The sequence below is a fragment of the Salvelinus alpinus genome, chromosome 18 (genome assembly GCF_045679555.1).
Source record: "Salvelinus alpinus chromosome 18, SLU_Salpinus.1, whole genome shotgun sequence".
NCBI lineage: Eukaryota > Metazoa > Chordata > Actinopteri > Salmoniformes > Salmonidae > Salvelinus > Salvelinus alpinus.
In genome coordinates, this window is record NC_092103.1 from 47,908,869 (window position 1) to 47,929,095 (window position 20,227).

Consider the following 20,227-nt stretch of genomic DNA (forward strand, 5'->3'; position numbering starts at 1 on the left):
GTAGATGAGGGTAGATGAGGTAGATGGGGTAGATGGGGGTAGATGGGGGTAGATGAGGAAGATGGGAGTAGATGGGGTAGATGGGGTATATGGGGTAGATGGGGTAGATGAGGTAGATGGGGTAGATGGGGGTAGATGAGGGTAGATGGGGGTAGATGAGGTAGATGGGGGTAGATGAGGTAGATGGGGTAGATGAGGTAGATGGGGTAGATGGGGTAGGTGAGGGTAGATGAGGGTAGATGGGGGTAGATGAGGTAGATGGGGGTAGATGAGGGTATATGGGGGTAGATGAGGTAGATGGGGTAGATGAGGGCAGATGAGTTAGATGGGGTAGATGGGGTAGATGCGGGGAGATGGGGGTAGATGAGGGTAGTACAGGTAAGATGAGGGTAGATGGGGTAGATGAGGGTAGATGAGGGTAGATGGGGTAGATGGGGGTAGATGGGGGTATATGAGGGTAGTACAGGTAAGATGAGGGTAGATGGGGTAGATGAGGGTAGATGAGGGTAGATGAGTTAGATGGGGTAGATGGGGGTATATGAGGTAGATGGGGTAGATGAGGGCAGATGAGTTAGATGGGGTAGATGGGGGTAGATGAGGTAGATGGGGGTAGATGGGGGTAGATGAGGGTAGATGGGGTAGATGAGGTAAGATGAGGTAGATGGAGGTAGATGAGGGTAGATGGGTGTAGATGAGGTAAGATGAGGTAGCCTCAGTACACAAATTAAAGCAACAAGCAATGTATTTATGTTAAAACTTTACATTTGTTTATAAATCAGCTCTCCAGTAAACCCTCCAACATATGTACCTTTGTTAAAACATGTGATGATGTACAGTCCCAGTGAGAAGGTTGGACACACCTACTCATTCAAGGGTTTTTCTTTATTTTTTACTATTTTCTACATTGTAGAATAATAGTGAAGACATCAACACTATGAAATAACACATATGGAATCATGTAGTAACCAAAAAAGTATTTAAAAAAAAATGGAAATATATTTTATATTTGAGATACCACAAAATCAGCCAACAAGTGCATATGTGGGAACTCTAGGACTGTTGGAAAAGCATTCCAGGTGAAGCTAGTTGAGAGAATGCCAAGAATGTGCAAAGCTGTCATCAAGGCAAAGGGTGGCTACTTTGAAGAATCTCAAATATAAAATATATTTTTGGGGGTTACTACATTATTTCGTAGTTTTGGTAGAAAATGTAGAAAATAGTAAAAAAAAAAAAAAATTTTTTGAATGAGTAGATGTATCCAAATTTTTGACTGGTACCGTAGTCAGTTTCTACTGACTACGGTACCAGTAGAAACTGACTACGGGGCTTTATCCGGACAGAAACATAATCAGTCAAAATATATGCGATATGATCTTTATATATGTGTATATGTATATGTGTGTGTGTGTTTATATATAAATATATATATATGCTTTTACTGCTGCAACCTCATATTTCTGATGAGAAGAGGTCATAATCTGAGTTGATTATCAGATGATGAGATTAGGATTAAATGGGTCTAGAGAGTCAGTCCCAGATGATTAATCCAATTAAAATGATATTAGTGAGATTAATTGATGTCGCTGTGTTATGTCAACATTGTAATTACGATGCGTTTCTGTCTGAACTGTGGTCTAATTAAAATGCTTATGGTTCCGGCTTTCATCCTTGGCTAATAAATGTAACGCCACAACGTGATGGTGGTGCTGCGTCGGCGTTTAGGGCGATGTTAAAAATCACACATCTGTAACCAAGTCCTTTGGCCTCTTGTGTGTTTAAAAAAGTGTCAGGGTCACAATACACATTACTGCATAGTAATTAACGAGCTGCCCTGATGCGGGTCTGACTCAAGCAAAGACAGAGTGGATATACCATCTACAGTATATACAGTATATATATATATATCAACAGAAATAAACATCCTCATCTTTCAACATCAAACAATGCAGATCATTATTCTCACAACAACCCCAGGAAGAACGAAGCCAGCTGCAATGTATCCCTGTTCAAGTCCCTTTAGAAGATTCTCGATGGTGGAAGGGAACGTGAGACACTGCAGTATCCTGCAGTGTGTGTGTGTGTGTGTGTGTGGTGTGTGGTGTGTGGTGTGTGTGTGTGGTGTGTGGTGTGTGGTGTGTGGTGTGTGTGTGTGTGTGTGTGTGGTGTGTGGTGTGTGGTGTGTGGTGTGTGGGGTGTGTGGTGTGTGGTGTGTGGTGTGTGTGTGTGTGTGTGTGTGTGTGTGTGTGATGGAGGCCTGTGTGATGGCTAGCAGTGGGTGCCTATAGCAGCCTAGCACTGTTAACTACAGAGTGTCACTGAGCATGCCCACTAGGGACCAGGTAGGTAACTACTGAGCATGCTCACTGGGGACCAGGTAGGTAACTACTGAGCATGCCCACTAGGGTCCAGGTAGGTAACTACTGAGCATGCCCACTAGGGTCCAAGTAGGTAACTACTGAGCATGCTCACTGGGGACCAGGTAGGTAACTACTGAGCATGCCCACTAGGGTTCAGGTAGGTAACTACTGAGCATGCCCACTAGGGTCCAGGTAGGTAACTACTGAGCATGCCCACTAGGGTCCAGGTAGGTAACTACTGAGCATGCCCACTGGGGTCCAGGTAGGTAACTACTGAGCATGCCCACTGGGGTCCAGGTAGGTAACTACTGAGCATGCCCACTGGGGACCAGGTAGGTAACTACTGAGCATGCCCACTAGGGTTCAGGTAGTTAACTACTGAGCATGCTCACTGGGGACCAGGTAGGTAACTACTGAGCATGCTCACTGGGGACCAGGTAGGTAACTACTGAGCATGCCCACTAGGGTCCAGGTAGGTAACTACTGAGCATGCCCACTAGGGTCCAAGTAGGTAACTACTGAGCATGCTCACTGGGGACCAGGTAGGTAACTACTGAGCATGCCCACTAGGGTTCAGGTAGGTAACTACTGAGCATGCCCACTAGGGTCCAGGTAGGTAACTACTGAGCATGCCCACTAGGGTCCAGGTAGGTAACTACTGAGCATGCCCACTGGGGTCCAGGTAGGTAACTACTGAGCATGCCCACTGGGGTCCAGGTAGGTAACTACTGAGCATGCCCACTGGGGACCAGGTAGGTAACTACTGAGCATGCCCACTAGGGTTCAGGTAGTTAACTACTGAGCATGCCCACTGGGGTCCAGGTAGGTAACTACTGAGCATGCCCACTAGGGTTCAGGTAGGTAACTACTGAGCATGCCCACTAGGGTTCAGGTAGGTAACTACTGAGCATGCCCACTAGGGTTCAGGTAGGTAACTACTGAGCATGCCCACTAGGGTCCAGGTAGGTAACTACTGAGCATGCCCACTGGGATCCAGGTAGGTAACTACTGAGCATGCCCACTAGGGTTCAGGTAGGTAACTACTGAGCATGCCCACTAGGGCCCAGGTAGGTAACTACTGAGCATGCCCACTAGGGACCAGGTAGGTAACTACTGAGCATGCCCACTAGGGTCCAGGTAGGTAACTACTGAGCATGCCCACTAGGGTTCAGGTAGGTAACTACTGAGCATGCTCACTGGGGACCAGGTAGGTAACTACTGAGCATGCTCACTGGGGACCAGGTAGGTAACTACTGAGCATGCTCACTGGGGACCAGGTAGGTAACTACTGAGCATGCTCACTAGGGTCCAGGTAGGTAACTACTGAGCATGCCCACTAGGGTCCAGGTAGGTAACTACTGAGCATGCTCACTAGGGTCCAGGTAGGTAACTACTGAGCATGCTCACTAGGGTCCAGGTAGGTAACTACTGAGCATGCTCACTAGGGAACAGGTAGGTAACTACTGAGCATGCTCACTAGGGTCCAGGTAGGTAACTACTGAGCATGCTCACTAGGGTCCAGGTAGGTAACTACTGAGCATGCCCACTAGGGTCCAGGTAGGTAACTACTGAGCATACCCACTAGGGTCCAGGTAGGTAACTACTGAGCATGCCCACTAGGGTCCAGGTAGGTAACTACTGAGCATGCCCACTAGGGTCAAGGTAGGTAACTACTGAGCATGCCCACTAGGGTCCAGGTAGGTAACTACTGAGCATGCTCACTAGGGTCCAGGTAGGTAACTACTGAGCATGCTCACTAGGGTCCAGGTAGGTAACTACTGAGCATGCTCACTAGGGACCAGGTAGTTAACTACTGAGCATGCTCACTGGGGACCAGGTAGGTAACTACTGAGCATGCTCACTAGGGTCCAGGTAGGTAACTACTGAGCATGCCCACTAGGGTCCAGGTAGGTAACTACTGAGCATGCTCACTAGGGTCCAGGTAGGTAACTACTGAGCCTGCCCACTAGGGTCCAGGTAGGTAACTACTGAGCATGCTCACTGGGGACCAGGTAGGTAGCTACTGAGCATGCTCACTGGGGACCAGGTAGGTAACTACTGAGCATGCCCACTAGGGTTCAGGTAGGTAACTACTGAGCATGCCCACTAGGGTTCAGGTAGGTAACTACTGAGCATGCCCACTAGGGTAGGTAGCTACTGAGCATGCTCACTGGGGACCAGGTAGGTAACTACTGAGCATGCCCACTAGGGTCCAGGTAGGTAACTACTGAGCATGCCCACTAGGGTTCAGGTAGGTGACGGGGAGATTGACGTGAAACAGGTAGATCATCAGAAAGCCCTGGTCCTTTTCCTCCTCACCCCTCCTCACCCCTCCTCACCCCTCCACACCCATCCCTGACCTGCATCACCCCTCCTCACCCCTCCACACCCATCCCTGACCTGCATCACCCCTCATCACCCCTCCCTGACCTGCATCAAACCTCCTCACCCCTCCCCGACCTGCATCACCCCTCATCACCCCTCCCCGACCTGCATCACCCCTCATCACCCCTCCCTGACCTGCATCACCCCTCCTCACCCCTCCAGACCTGCATCACCCCTCCTCACCCCTCCACACCCATCCCTGACCTGCATCACCCCTCCTCACCCCTCCCTGACCTGCATCACCCCTCCTCACCCCTCCCCGACCTGCATCACCCCTCATTACCCCTCCCCGACCTGCATCACCCCTCATCACCCCTCCCTGACCTGCATCACCCCTCATCACCCTTCCCGACCTGCATCACCCCTCCTCACCCCTCTACACGCCTCCTCGACCTGCATCACCCCTCCTCACCCCTCTACACCCCTCCTTGACCTGCGTCACCCCTCCTCACCTCTCTGCACCCCTCCTCGACCTGCATCACCCCTCATCACCCCTCCCAACCTGCATCACCCCTCCTCACCCCTCTACACGCCTCCTCGACCTGCATCACCCCTCCTCACCTCTCTGCACCCCTCCTCGACCTGCATCACCCCTCTACACCCCTCCTTGACCTGCGTCACCCCTCCTCACCCCTCTACACCCCTCTATACCCCTCTTCGACCTGCATCACAGCTCCTCACCCCTCGACACCCCTCCTCACCCCTCTGCACCCCTCTACACCCCTCCTCACCCCTCGACACCCCTCTACACCCCTCCTCACCCCTCCTCGACCTGCATCACAGCTCCTCACCCCTCTACACCCCTCCTCACCCCTCTACACCCCTCTACACCCCTCCTCACCCCTCCTCGACCTGCAACACTCCTCCTCACCCCTCTACACCCTTCCTCACCCCTCTATACCCCTCTTCGACCTGCATCACAGCTCCTCACCCCTCTACACCCCTCCTCACCCCTCGACACCCCTCCTCACTCCTCCTCACCCCTCTACACCCCTCCTCACCCCTCTACACCCCTCCTCACCCCTCTATACCCCTCTTCGACCTGCATCACAGCTCCTCACCCCTCTACACCCCTCCTCACCCCTCTACACCCCTCCTCACCCCTCTACACCCCTCCTCACCCCTCTACACCCCTCCTCACCCCTCTACACCCCTCCTCACCCCTCTACACCCCTCCTCACCCCTCCTCGACCTGCATCACCCCTCCTCACCCCTCTACACCCCTCCTCACCCCTCTACACCCCTCCTCACCCCTCCTCGACCTGCATCACAGCTCCTCACCCCTCTACACCCCTCCTCACCCCTCCTCACCCTGCAACACTCCTCCTCACCCCTCTACACCCTGCGACACTCCTCCTCACCCCTCTACACCCTTCCTCACCCCTCTATACCCCTCTTCGACCTGCATCACAGCTCCTCACCCCTCTACACCCCTCCTCACCCCTCGACACCCCTCCTCACTCCTCCTCACCCCTCTACACCCCTCCTCACCCCTCTACACCCCTCCTCACCCCTCTATACCCCTCTTCGACCTGCATCACAGCTCCTCACCCCTCTACACCCCTCCTCACCCCTCTACACCCCTCCTCACCCCTCTACACCCCTCCTCACCCCTCTACACCCCTCCTCACCCCTCTACACCCCTCCTCACCCCTCTACACCCCTCCTCACCCCTCCTCGACCTGCATCACCCCTCCTCACCCCTCTACACCCCTCCTCACCCCTCTACACCCCTCCTCACCCCTCCTCACCCCTCTACACCCCTCCTCACCCCTCTACACCCCTCCTCACCCCTCCTCGACCTGCATCACTCCTCCTCACTCCTCCTCACCCCTCCTCACCCCTCCACACCCCTCCTCAACCCTTCAGTCTACAATCCAGATTAGACTGTTTGTCTATGTTCACTAATAACTGATCCAGGAGATGAGTCTACCTTCCCGTTAGAGGGCCTGTAATCTCAGGAGTCTGCATCCTGCCAGCCACGTCTCTGATCTGAGCTCGGTGGAGTCTCTCTCTCTCTTTCTCTGTGAGATGGGATTCCTGCTGATCGTGATTGACTAACGCGCGCTAGTGGTTAGTGTGTGTCGTTAACTTACGGGTGTTGCTGGGCTGAGAGTCCATGGGGATCAACAGCTTGGTACGTGTTGCCCTCCTGGCAGCTAGAGAGCGCTCTAACGTAGAGATGCAGCTGGATGCCTCATCGTTGTCTCCACCTGGAAGGAAAATAATTATTGTATGTATTGTCTATTTTGAAGTTTTGTTGCCATTTTATTATTGTACTCAGGGATCCCTTGTAAATAATTAATTAATAATAACAATAATAATAAACAATTAATAATAATTCATTTTTTCATTGGAATTCCACCTGACTAAATGAAGGATACAGGAAAACCAAGAAGAAGACGTTGAACCAATGACGATTAGTGTCTAGGCAGGGGGCGGCAACCTTTATGACTTGAAGTCATTTTGGTGAAAAAAAAAGAAAAAAAAGAATAACAAGAAAAGGTTTCTTTGAGGGAGCCGCACGGAAAAAAACGTGAGCCCGTTTCACGCGTTGTAGAGTCAATATCTGATATTCAACACCACAGATAGCAGTCGGATCACCACGGAATCTAGTGTTTCGGTGAAGATGAGAGGGAGAATCAAAGTATACATACTCTGCTACAGCAGAGATGGTATGTTTTTTTGCAGAGAGGCTCATTCTCACCATCCGTCAGCTCTTCCTCTTCCCTCTGGTTAGACCCCCCCCAAAAAAGGGGACACTGTCTTCCAGCGGATGGACAAACTCTAGTCGCACTTCATTACTTCAGCCTCACGCACCTTTTCAAGCTGTTACTCCTATTACAAGAGAACGTGAAAATATTCCTTGATATTAAAAAAAAAGACACAAGACGATAATAATAACATGCAAGCCTACGGATGCACTTTGTAGGAAGTGGATAGGCCGGAGAGAAGGAGTTTATGGCTTATAAAAAGGGGTTGACAGTGGTGAATAAAATCTTAAACGTGAATTCACTCATAGAAACAGCAGCTCTTTGTTGTATTTGTTGACAGTTGTTCTCTAGTGATGGCTTTGAAATCTCACAAAGTATCAACTTCCACGTGGGCCGGTGGAAGCTGCAGACACAGTGATCTGATTGGCCTTGCAGTAGGCCCATAGGTGCACTTGATTTGCACTCAGGGACCGCCGGTAGGGCGGAGTTTGAACTTTGAGACGCATGAAATGGTTCTAAATGAGGAACACTTTGACTATCCGGCGCGCTGGGCAGCTGAATCAAGCGCACCTCCAGCAAACAGCGCAAAACGGATCAAATAAATAATCTTTTTTTGGGGGGGGGAGAGGGGGGGGGGGGAATCTATAAATAACCAGGAAGTGGCTAGGGGGGGAGGTTGAAGAGCTGCGTATGGCTCAGGAGCCACGGGTTTGCCGACCCCTGGTCTGTGGAGTATGAGATTAGTAGCCTCCCTCAGCAACCAAAGTGAGGAAAATTATCAAATATATTTGTATTCAGAACAGATTTAGACTATTATTGCCTTTACTGCCTTGTTAACTATAATACCAAAGTCCTTTACATCTGGATGAGAAGTCAAATCGATAAAAAACACTCTGCATCTTCATCACAGACATATTATGAACAGAGATATTATGAACAGACATATTATGAACAGAGATATTATCAAAAGAGATATTATGAACAGACATATTATGAACAGACATATTATGAACAGACATATTATGAACAGAGATATTATGAACAGAGATATTATGAACAGAAATATTAGGAACAGAGATATTATGAACAGACATATTATGAACAGAGATATTATGAACAGAGATATTATGAACAGAGATATTATGAACAGACATATTATGAACAGAGATATTATGAACAGAGATATTATGAACAGACATATTATGAACAGAGATATTATGAACAGACATTATGAACAGACATATTATGAACAGAGATATTATGAACAGAGATATTATGAACAGAGATATTATGAACAGCCATATTATGAACAGAGATATTATGAACAGAGATTTTATGAACAGAGATCTTATGAACAGAGATATTATGAACAGAGATATTATGAACAACATCACAGAGAAACAGCCACCTTTAATGTGAAGAGATACTTTAAAGACAGAATGATGATAACAGAAGGTGACAGTTTCCCCCCTCAGAGACACTAAAGTTTATTCTATCCTTCTCCCTTTTCTGATGCATTTTTCCTTTAAAAACAATCGAGAATGTATTGTTTTGTTGAGGGACCGCACAACTACAGACTGGCAGGAAACATACAACTTTTCAAAGAGTTGACAACATAACTAGTTACCATCTCTTATTGGTGTCAAGACATATTCCAAAAACACTCATCACTAACATTCTGCCTGGTCTTACCTGAGTGGCTGCTCTTACTGCCCATCTGGCTCTCTGATTGGCTGTGACTGACAGACTGAGACCTGATATCCTGGATAGAACCCTGGATGGGCGAATCGCGTCCGGAAGGGGCGGCGCTGGCAGGCTTCTCCATGTTCTTCAGTTCCATCTCCTCGTGATGGATCCACAGGTCTGGAGGTCTCAGGTCCTTCTGACTACCTTTCCTCTTCCCTGTACTGTGGGTGGCACGCTTCCTACAGAGGGGAGGGAGAGGGAGAGAGTTAGAAAGAGAGAAAGACAAAGATAGAAGTGATAAAAAGGATATGAGAAAGGAGGGGGGGAGAAAGAATAGAGAGTGTAAGAAAGAGAGAGGAAGAAATGATAGAGAGGTTAGATGGACACATGAGACATGGAGGGAGGGGGAAAGGGAGGGAGAGAGGGAGGGAGAGAGGGAAAGGGAGGGAGATAGTGAGGGAGCTAGAGAGGGAGGAGAGAGGGAGGGAGGGAGAGAGGGAGGGAGAGAGGGAAAGGGAAAGGGAGATAGTGAGGGAGCTAGAGAGGGAGGAGAGAGGGAGGGAGAGAGGGAAAGGGAGATAGTGAGGGAGCTAGAAAGGGAGGAGAGAGGGAGGGGGAGAGGGAAAGGGAGATAGTGAGGGAGCTAGAGAGGGAGGAGAGAGGGAGGGAGAGAGGGAAAGGGAGATAGTGAGGGAGCTAGAGAGGGAGGGGGAGAGGGAGATAGTGAGGGAGCTAGAGAGGGTGGGGGAGAGGGACAGGGAGATAGTGAGGGAGCTAGAGAGGGAGGAGAGAGGGAGGGAGAGAGGGAAAGGGAGATAGTAAGGGAGCTAGAGAGGGAGGAGAGAGGGAGGGGGAGAGGGAAAGGGAGCAGGTGAGGGAGCTAGAGAGGGAGGAGAGAGGGAGGGGGAAAGGGAGGGAGAGAGGGAAAGGGAGATAGTGAGGGAGCTAGAGAGGGAGGAGAGAGGGAGGGAGAGAGGGAAAGGGAGATAGTGAGGGAGATAGAGAGGGAGGGAGAGAGGGAAAGGGAGAAGTGAGGGCGCTAGAGAGGGAGGAGAGAGGGAGGGGGAGAGGGAAAGGGAGATAGTGAGGGAGCTAGAGAGGGAGGAGAGAGGGAGGGGGAAAGGGAGGGAGAGAGGGTAAGGGAGGGAGATAGTGAGGGAGCTAGAGAGGGAGGAGAGAGGGAGGGAGAGAGGGATGGAGAGAGGGAAAGGGAGGGAGATGGTGAGGAAGCTAGAGAGGGAGGAGAGAGGAAGGGAGAGAGGGAGGGAGAGAGGGAAAGGGAGATAGTGAGGGAGCTAGAGAGGGAGGAAAGAGGGAGGGAGAGAGGGAAAGGGAGATAGTGAGGGAGCTAGAGAGGGAGGAGAGAGGGAGGGAGAGAGGGAAAGGGAGATAGTGAGGGAGCTAGAGAGGGAGGGGGAGAGGGAAAGGGAGATAGTGAGGGAGCTAGAGAGGGAGGAGAGAGGGAGGGAGAGATGGAAAGGGAGATAGTGAGGGAGCTAGAGAGGGAGGAGAGAGGGAGGGGGAGAGGGAAAGGGAGATAGTGAGGGAGCTAGAGAGGGAGGAGAGAGGGAGAGGGAAAGGGAGGGAGAGAGGGAAAGGGAGATAGTGAGGGAGCTAGAGAGGGAGGAGAGAGGGAGGGAGAGAGGGAAAGGGAGATAGTGAGGGAGCTAGAAAGGGAGGAGAGAGGGAGGGGGAGAGGGAAAGGGAGATAGTGAGGGAGCTAGAGAGGGAGGAGAGAGGGAGGGAGAGAGGGAAAGGGAGATAGTGAGGGAGCTAGAGAGGGAGGGGGAGAGGGAGATAGTGAGGGAGCTAGAGAGGGTGGGGGAGAGGGACAGGGAGATAGTGAGGGAGCTAGAGAGGGAGGAGAGAGGGAGGGAGAGAGGGAAAGGGAGATAGTAAGGGAGCTAGAGAGGGAGGAGAGAGGGAGGGGGAGAGGGAAAGGGAGCAGGTGAGGGAGCTAGAGAGGGAGGAGAGAGGGAGGGGGAAAGGGAGGGAGAGAGGGAAAGGGAGATAGTGAGGGAGCTAGAGAGGGAGGAGAGAGGGAGGGAGAGAGGGAAAGGGAGATAGTGAGGGAGATAGAGAGGGAGGGAGAGAGGGAAAGGGAGAAGTGAGGGCGCTAGAGAGGGAGGAGAGAGGGAGGGGGAGAGGGAAAGGGAGATAGTGAGGGAGCTAGAGAGGGAGGAGAGAGGGAGGGGGAAAGGGAGGGAGAGAGGGTAAGGGAGGGAGATAGTGAGGGAGCTAGAGAGGGAGGAGAGAGGGAGGGAGAGAGGGATGGAGAGAGGGAAAGGGAGGGAGATGGTGAGGAAGCTAGAGAGGGAGGAGAGAGGAAGGGAGAGAGGGAGGGAGAGAGGGAAAGGGAGATAGTGAGGGAGCTAGAGAGGGAGGAGAGAGGGAGGGAGAGAGGGAAAGGGAGATAGTGAGGGAGCTAGAGAGGGAGGAGAGAGGGAGGGAGAGAGGGAAAGGGAGATAGTGAGGGAGCTAGAGAGGGAGGGGGAGAGGGAAAGGGAGATAGTGAGGGAGCTAGAGAGGGAGGAGAGAGGGAGGGAGAGATGGAAAGGGAGATAGTGAGGGAGCTAGAGAGGGAGGAGAGAGGGAGGGGGAGAGGGAAAGGGAGATAGTGAGGGAGCTAGAGAGGGAGGAGAGAGGGAGAGGGAAAGGGAGGGAGAGAGGGAAAGGGAGATAGTGAGGGAGCTAGAGAGGGAGGAGAGAGGGAGGGAGAGAGGGAAAGGGAGATAGTGAGGGAGCTAGAGAGGTAGGAGAGAGGGAGGGAGAGAGGGAAAGGGAGATAGTGAGGGAGCTAGAGAGGGAGGAGAGAGGGAGGGGGAGAGGGAAAGGGAGATAGTGAGGGAGCTAGAGAGGGAGGAGAGAGGGAGGGGGAAAGGGAGGGAGAGAGAGAAAGGGAGATAGTGAGGGAGATAGAGAGGGAGGAGAGAGGGAGGGAGAGAGGGAAAGGGAGATAGTGAGGGAGATAGAGAGGGAAGGAGAGAGGGAGGGAGAGCGAGAGAGAGGGAGATAGTGAGGGAGCTAGAGAGGGAAGGAGAGAGGGAGGGAGAGAGGGAGTTTACTTTAGGGAACAGGACAGGGCTCTGGGTGAGGAGGGAACTTTAGATTAGGAGTTCCCAACCTAGGTGGCAATCCATGATTATTTCGCGATTGATTATACCGATCAAAAACTTGGCATAAATCCATGATGCTTTAGGCTAGAAACCAGCGGTAAAATGCCAGAAGAAGACATGACTGATGTACATGGGAAATAATATACTCTGATGTACATGGGAAATAATATACTCTGGTGTAAATGGGAAATAATATACTGTGATGTACATGGGAAATAATATACTCTGGTGTACATGGGAAATAATACATCTCTGATGTGCATGGGAAATACTATACTCTGGTGTACATGGGAAATAATATACTCTGGTGTACATGGGAAATAATATACTCTGATGTGCATGGGAAATAATATGCTCTGATGTACATGGGAAATAATATGCTCTGATGTACATGGGAAATTATATACTCTGATGTACATGGGAAATAATATACTCCGATGTACATGGGAAATAGTATACTCTGATGTACATGGGAAATAGTATACTCTGATGTACATGGGAAATAATATACTCCGATGTACATGGGAAATAGTATACTCTGATGTACATGGGAAATAATGTACTCTGATATACATGGGAAATAATATACTCTGGTGTACATGGGAAATAATATACTCTGGTGTACATGGGAAATAATATACTCTGGTGTTCATGGGAAATAATATACTCTGGTGTACATGGGAAATAATATACTCTGGTGTACATGGGAAATAATATGCTCTGATGTACATGGGAAATAATATGCTCTGATGTACATGGGAAATAGTATACTCTGATGTACATGGGAAGTAATATACTCCGATGTACATGGGAAATAGTATACTCTGATGTACATGGGAAATAATGTACTCTGATATACATGGGAAATAATATACTCTGGTGTACATGGGAAATAATATACTCTGGTGTACATGGGAAATAATATACTCTGGTGTTCATGGGAAATAATATACTCTGGTGTACATGGGAAATAATATACTCTGGTGTACATGGGAAATGATATACTCCGATGTACATGGGAAATAATATACTCTGGTGTACATGGGAAATAATATACTCTGGTGTACATGGGAAATAATATACTCTGATGTAACATGGGAAATAATATACTCTGATGCACATGGGAAATAATATACTCTGGTGTACATGGGAAATAATATACTCTGATGTACATGGGAAATAATATACTATGGTGTACATGGGAAATAATATACTCTGGTGTACATGGGAAATAATATACTCTGGTGTACATGGGAATACCTTTGGTTTGTCTCTATGATGTTCAGAAGCTGAGCTACGACCCTCTAAAGTCGAGGACTCAGAGAAATGTGACTTTGCTTGGGAAGTAATCTGATACAATGTGTGACTCTGTCGCTATTAATTGATCTATTCACTTTCTGTACAAGAGAAGAGGTATAATTCAATTGAGGGTTCATATAAAATGATCATAATAAAACATATTAGCGGAAAAGCATTTGGAGAAATCGGGTCTAGACTGTAATCTGTCTTATCTATTCTTATTATTAGTCTAAAAGATGTCACGAGTCTTGTTAAACTACGTAGAATCAATATGTCAGACTAACAGTCCATCCAGACAATGACTCAACAATATCCCAGACTAACCTTTAATACTTTTAACACACACACACAAACAAGCACGTACACACACACAGACACACACGTACACACACACAGACACACACACACAAACAGACACACGTACACACACACAGACACACACGAGGACACTAACGAACTAGCTGAACTTTCGCTTTGCTTTCTCTCCCACACGTGTTGAAAGGATCTAATGAATAAAGTATGAGTAGGTCTTCACTAATAGCAGGGTGTGTAAGATCTGTGGAGGCTGTACTGTCAGAAGTCTAACTTACAGAACAAGACAGAGAATCTCTCTCTCTCTCTCTCTCTCTCTCTCTCTCTCTGTCTCTCTCTCTGTCTCTCTCTCTCTCTCTCTGTCTCTCTCTCTCTCTCTCTCTCGCTCTCTCTCTCTGTCTCTCTCTCTCTCTCTCTCTCCATCTCTGTCTCTCTCTCTCCATCTCTGTATCTCTCTCTCTCCATCTCTGTATCTCTCTCTCTCTCTCTCTCTCTCTCTCTCTCTGTCTCTCTCTCTCTCTCTCTCTCTCTCTCTCTCTCTCTCTGTCTCTCTCTCTCTCTCTCTCTCTCTTGCTCTCTCTCTCTGTCTCTCTCTCTCTCCATCTCTGTCTCTCTCTCTCTCTCGCTCTCTCTCTCTGTCTCTCTCTCTCTCCATCTCTGTCTCTCTCTCTCTGTCTCTCTCTCTCCATCTCTGTATCTCTCTCTCTCTGTCTCTCTCTCTCTCTCTCTCTCTGTCTCTCTCTCTCTCTCTCTCTCTCTCTCTCTCTGTCTCTCTCTCTCCATCTCTGTCTCTCTCTCTCTGTCTCTCTCTCTCTCCATCTCTGTCTCTCTCTCTCTGTCTCTCTCTCTCCATCTCTGTATCTCTCTCTCTCTGTCTCTCTCTCTCTCTCTCTCTGTCTCTCTCTCTCTCTCTCTGTCTCTCTCTCTCCATCTCTGTCTCTCTCCCTCTGTCTCTCTCTCTCTCCATCTCTGTATCTCTCTCTCCATCTCTGTCTCTCTCCATCTCTGTCTCTCTCTCTCCATCTCTGTCTCTCTCTCTCTCCATCTCTCTCTCTCTCTCTCCATCTCTGTATCTCTCTCTCCATCTCTGTCTCTCTCTCTCTCTGCTCAGATAACTAGCACTGGGCAAATATCAAACAGAATGCTTTACGTCTTAACAGAGTGTCATCCCAGAGCTAAGGGTTGGAAAGGAGAGAAGATAAGCTACTAACAAACTGCAGTAGAGTCCAAAGGTGTGTCCAAAATGACTCCCTATTACCTACAGTGCACTACTTCTGTAGTGTAAAAAAAGTAGTGCACTTTAATGGGAATAGAGTGCTATTTGGGACTGAGAATATCTCCTCAGAGGTACAACTGTTCTGTTCCCGTGTCTCTAGAACAAAGAGAGTTTATAAAGAGGAGGGGGAAACAGTTGTGAAAACATGGGGCCTGATGAGAGGAGAGGAGACGAAGCAGGTCCAACTTACTTCCTCTGTTGTGCGGAGGAGCGCCGGGTGCAGATCAGCGCTACTATGACGACCACTACCACGGTAACGGCTCCCACGGAGACCACGATGATGACCAGGAGGTTGCTGTTCTTCTGGGGCGTCACACTGCCGTGAGGAGGACGCATCTGACCAATGTCTGGAATTACAACAGGGACAGGAAATAGGAACATCTGACCAATGTCTGGAATTACAACAGGGACAGGAAATAGAAACATCTGACCAATGTCTGAATTACAACAGGGACAGGAAATAGGAACATCTGACCAATGTCTGGAATTACAACAGGGACAGGAAATAGAAACATCTGACCAATGTCTGAATTACAACAGGGACAGGAAATAGGAACATCTGACCAATGTCTGAAATACAACAGGGACAGGAAATAGGAACATCTGACCAATGTCTGGAATTACAACAGGGACAGGAAATAGGAACATCTGACCAATGTCTGGAATTACAACAGGGACAGGAAATAGGAACATCTGACCAATGTCTGGAATTACAACAGGGACAGGAAATAGGAACATCTGACCAATGTCTGAATTACAACAGGGACAGGAAATAGGATCATCTGACCAATGTCTGGAATTACAACAGGGACAGGAAATAGGAACATCTGACCAATGTCTGAATTACAACAGGGACAGGTAATAGGAACATCTGACCAATGTCTGAAATACAACAGGGACAGGAAATAGGATCGTTGGACAAGAATGTGGAATATTCTATATATTTTTTCAAATAACAAATAGTGCACTGTAAGACAGTTGGCTGATTGACTCCCTTCTGGAAATGAAAACAGAAATGGTTTGCACATTCCAAGCACATAAGTCATTCATCTCATTTGCTGCTCACATCCCTTTGAATGAGATAGAGAGCTTAAAGTTGCACTACTAGAGATAGGATACTATGCTTACTTAATAATGTCTGGACTTCTCTGCCTGGTCCTGAGTGGTGAACAGCTGATGTGATCCTGAGAATTCGTAGGCGATCGAATAAACCGCCCCACTTCCTTCCATTCTGCTAGCAAACGTGCAATCTTTGGAGAATAAAAAATCTATGACCTACGTGGAAGATTAAACTACCAACGGGACATTCAAAACTGTAACATCTTATGCTTCACGGAGTCGTGGCTGAACGACGACATCATCAACATACAGCTGGCTGGTTATACGCTGCACCGGCAGGCTAGAACAGCGGCGTCTGGTAAGACAAGGGGCGGCGGACTATGTATTTTTATAAATAACATCTGGTGCACGATATCTAAGGAAGTCTCGAGCTATTGCTCGCCCGAGGTAGAGTATCTCATGATAAGCTGTAAACCACACTACCTACCGAGAGAGTTTTCATCTGTTTTCTTTGTAGTTGTTTACAAACCACCACAGATCGATGCTGGCACTAAGACCTCATTGAATGAGCTGTATTCCGCAATAAGCAAACAGGAAAACGTTCACCCAGAGGTGGCGCTCCTAGTAGCCGGGGACTTTAATGCAGGGAAATTTAAATCTGTTTTACCAAATTTCTATCAGCATGTTAAATGTGCAACCAGAGGGAAAAAACTCTGGACCACCTTTACTCCACACAAAGAGACGCAGACAAAGCTCTCCTTCGCCCTCCATTTGGCAAATCTGACCATAATTCTATCCTTCTGATTCCTCATTACAAGCAAAAATTAAAGCAGGAAGCACCAGTGACTCGGTCAATAAAAAAGTTGTCAGATGAAGCAGATGCTAAACTACAGGACTGTTTTGCAGCACAGACTGGAATATGTTCCGGGATTCCTCCAATGGCATTGAGGAGTACACCACATCAGTCATTGGCTGTTTATCGATGACGTTGATGACGTCGTCCCCACAGTGACGTCGTACATACCCCAACCAGAAGCCATGGATTACAGGCAACATCCGCACTGAGCTAAAGGGTAGAGCTACCGCTTTCAAGGAGCGGGACTTTAATCCGGAAGCTTATAAGAAATCCCGCTATGCCCTCCTACAAACCATCAAACAGGCAAAGCGCCAATACAGGGCTAAATTCGAATCGTACTACACTGGCTCTGACGCTCGTCGGATGTGGCAGGGCTTGCAAACCATTACAGACTACAAAGGGAAGCACAGCCGAGAACTGCCCAGTGACACGAGCCTACCGGACGAGCTAAACTACTTCTATGCTTGCGTCGAGGCAAATAACATTGAAACATGCATGAGAACACCAGCTGTTCCGGAAGACTGTGTGATCACGCTCTCCGCAGCCGATGTGAGTAAGACCTTTAAACAGGTCAACATTCACAAGGCCGCAGGGCCAGACGGATCACCAGGACGTGTACTGCGAGCATGCGCAGACCAACTGGCAAGTGTCTTCACTGACATTTTCAACATCTCCCTGTCCGAGTCTGTAATACCTACATGTTTTAAGCAGACACCCATAGTCCCTGAGCCCAAGAACGCCAAGGTAACCTGGCTAAATGACTACCGACCCATAGCACTCACATCTGTAGCCATGAAATGCTTTGAAAGACTGGTCATGGCTCACATCAATACCATTATCCCAGAAACCCTAGGCCCACTACAATTTGCAAACCGCCCCAACAGATCCACAGATGATGCAATCTCTATTGCACTCCACACTGGCCTTTCCCACCTGGACAAAAGGAACACCTATGTGAGAATGCTATTCGTTGACTACAGCTCAGCATTCAACACCATAGTGCCCTCAAAGCTCATCAATAAGCTAAGAACCCTGCGACTAAAAACCTCCCTATGCAACTGGATCCTGGACTTCCTGACGGGCTGCCCCCGGTGGTAAGGGTAGGTAACAACACACCCGCCACGCTGATCCTCAACACGGGGGCCCCTCATGGGTGCGTGATCAGTCCCCTCCTGTACTCCCTGTTCACTCATGACTGCACGGCCAGGCACGACTCCAACACCATCATTACGTTTGCCAATGACACAACAGTGGTAGGCCTGATCAACGACAACGACAAGACAGCCTACAGGGAGGAGGTCAGAGACCTGGTAATGTGGTGCCAGGACAACAACCTCTTCCTCAACGTGATCAAGACAAAAGAGGTGATTGAGGACTACAGGAAAAAGAGGACCGAGCACGCCCCCATTCTCAACAATGGAGCTGCAGTGGAGCAGGTTGAGAGCTTCAAGTTCCTTGGTGTCCACATCACCAACAAACTAACATGGTCCAAGCATACCAAGACAGTCGTGAAAACCTTATCCCGCTCAGGAGACTGAAAAGATTTGGCATGGGTCCTCAGATCCTCAAAAGGTTCTACAGCTGCACCATCCTGACTGGTTGCATCACCGCCTGGTATGGCAACTGCTCGGCCTCTGACCGCAAGGCACTGCAGAGGGTATTGTGAACGGCCCAGTACATCACTGTGGCCAAGCTTCCTGCCATCCAGGACCTCTATACCAGGCGGTGTCAGAGGAAGGCCCTAAAAATTGTCAAAGACTCCAGCCACCCTAGTCGTAGACTGTTCTCTCTGCTACCGCACGGCAACCGGTACCGGAGCGCCAAGTCTAGGTCCAAGAGGCTTCTAAACAGCTTCTACCTCCAAGACATAAGACTCCTGAACAGCTAATCAAATGGCTACCCAGACTATTTGCATTGCCCCCACCCCCCCTTTACCCCGCTGCTACTCTCTGTTGTTATCATCTATGCATTGTCACTTTAATAACTCTACCTACATATTACCTCAACTAACCGGTGCCCCTGCACATTGACTCTGTACCGGTACCTCCCTGTATATAGTCTCGCTATTGTCATTTTACAGCTGCTCTTTATTTACTTGTTACTTTTATCTCTTATTCTTATCCATATATATATTTTTTTAACTACATTGTTGGTTAGGGGCTCGTAAGTAAACATTACACTGTTGTATTCGGCACATGTGACTAATACAATTTGATTTGATTTGATTTGATCCCCAAGACGTTAAAACCTATTCTCTATATACCCAGAGATATTTCAACTCATTCACAACAATATAACCTCACACCCGCTCAAGAGAAACACACTCGCTTCAACTCTACTGCTTTTAGTTAAGTCTGGTCCTCTATAACGGGTGGGGGGAGGCTGAGGGTCAATCTCATCCTCTTCTTCCAACTCACTGTCAGACTCCGAATTGACAAAGCCATGATCTTCATATTCTGAAAATTATCCTTCCACACTAGCTTCTCTCTCTGCAAAAGTGATTCTACACTGCGAATGCTAACGGAATTCTTGTCCTCTCTGTTTCTGCTTCTAACTGCCATTACTACATACACAAAAAAAAAAAAACGCATCGTGTCACTAAAACTGTGTAAAAACTGTATGTTTTCCCTCCTTCACTTCTAATGCTGCAGCACATTGAAAACAATGACAAAAAGGTCTGAGCAGCTGGACCAGTATTGTTATGTACTGCTTGAGAGTGACACGCCATTCAGACCACAGTGGGTGTTGGACTGTAGTCAGAGCACAGTGGGTGTTGGACTGTAGTCAGAGAACAGTGGGTGTTGGACTGTAGTCAGAGGACTGTAGTCAGACCACAGTGGGTGTTGGACTGTAGTCAGAGCACAGTGGGTGTTGGACTGTAGTCAGAGAACAGTGGGTGTTGGACTGTAGTCAGAGAACAGTGGGTGTTGGACTGTAGTCAGAGAACAGTGGGTGTTGGACTGTAGTCAGAGGACTGCGGGTGTTGGACTGTAGTCAGAGAACAGTGGGTGTTGGACTGTAGTCAGAGGACTGTAGTCAGAGAACAGTGGGTGTTGGACTGTAGTCAGAGAACAGTGGGTGTTGGACTGTAGTCAGAGGACTGTAGTCAGAGAACAGTGGGTGTTGGACTGTAGTCAGAGAACAGCGGGTGTTGGACTGTAGTCAGA

General features: G+C 48.6%; 1 protein-coding gene across 1 annotated transcript in view; it reads right to left on the minus strand.

Moving 5' to 3' along the window:
- The window catches only part of LOC139544425 (netrin receptor DCC-like), a 653,665-nt gene that overhangs the window by 62,554 nt on the left and 570,884 nt on the right, over window positions 1–20,227 (minus strand). The window contains exons 23-25 of the mRNA XM_071351497.1: window positions 15,336–15,492; window positions 9,149–9,381; window positions 6,839–6,955 (exon numbers count right to left, since the gene is read on the minus strand). Coding sequence (XP_071207598.1) covers window positions 6,839–6,955; window positions 9,149–9,381; window positions 15,336–15,492 — 507 coding nt within the window. The remainder of the gene's footprint in view (window positions 1–6,838; window positions 6,956–9,148; window positions 9,382–15,335; window positions 15,493–20,227) is intronic.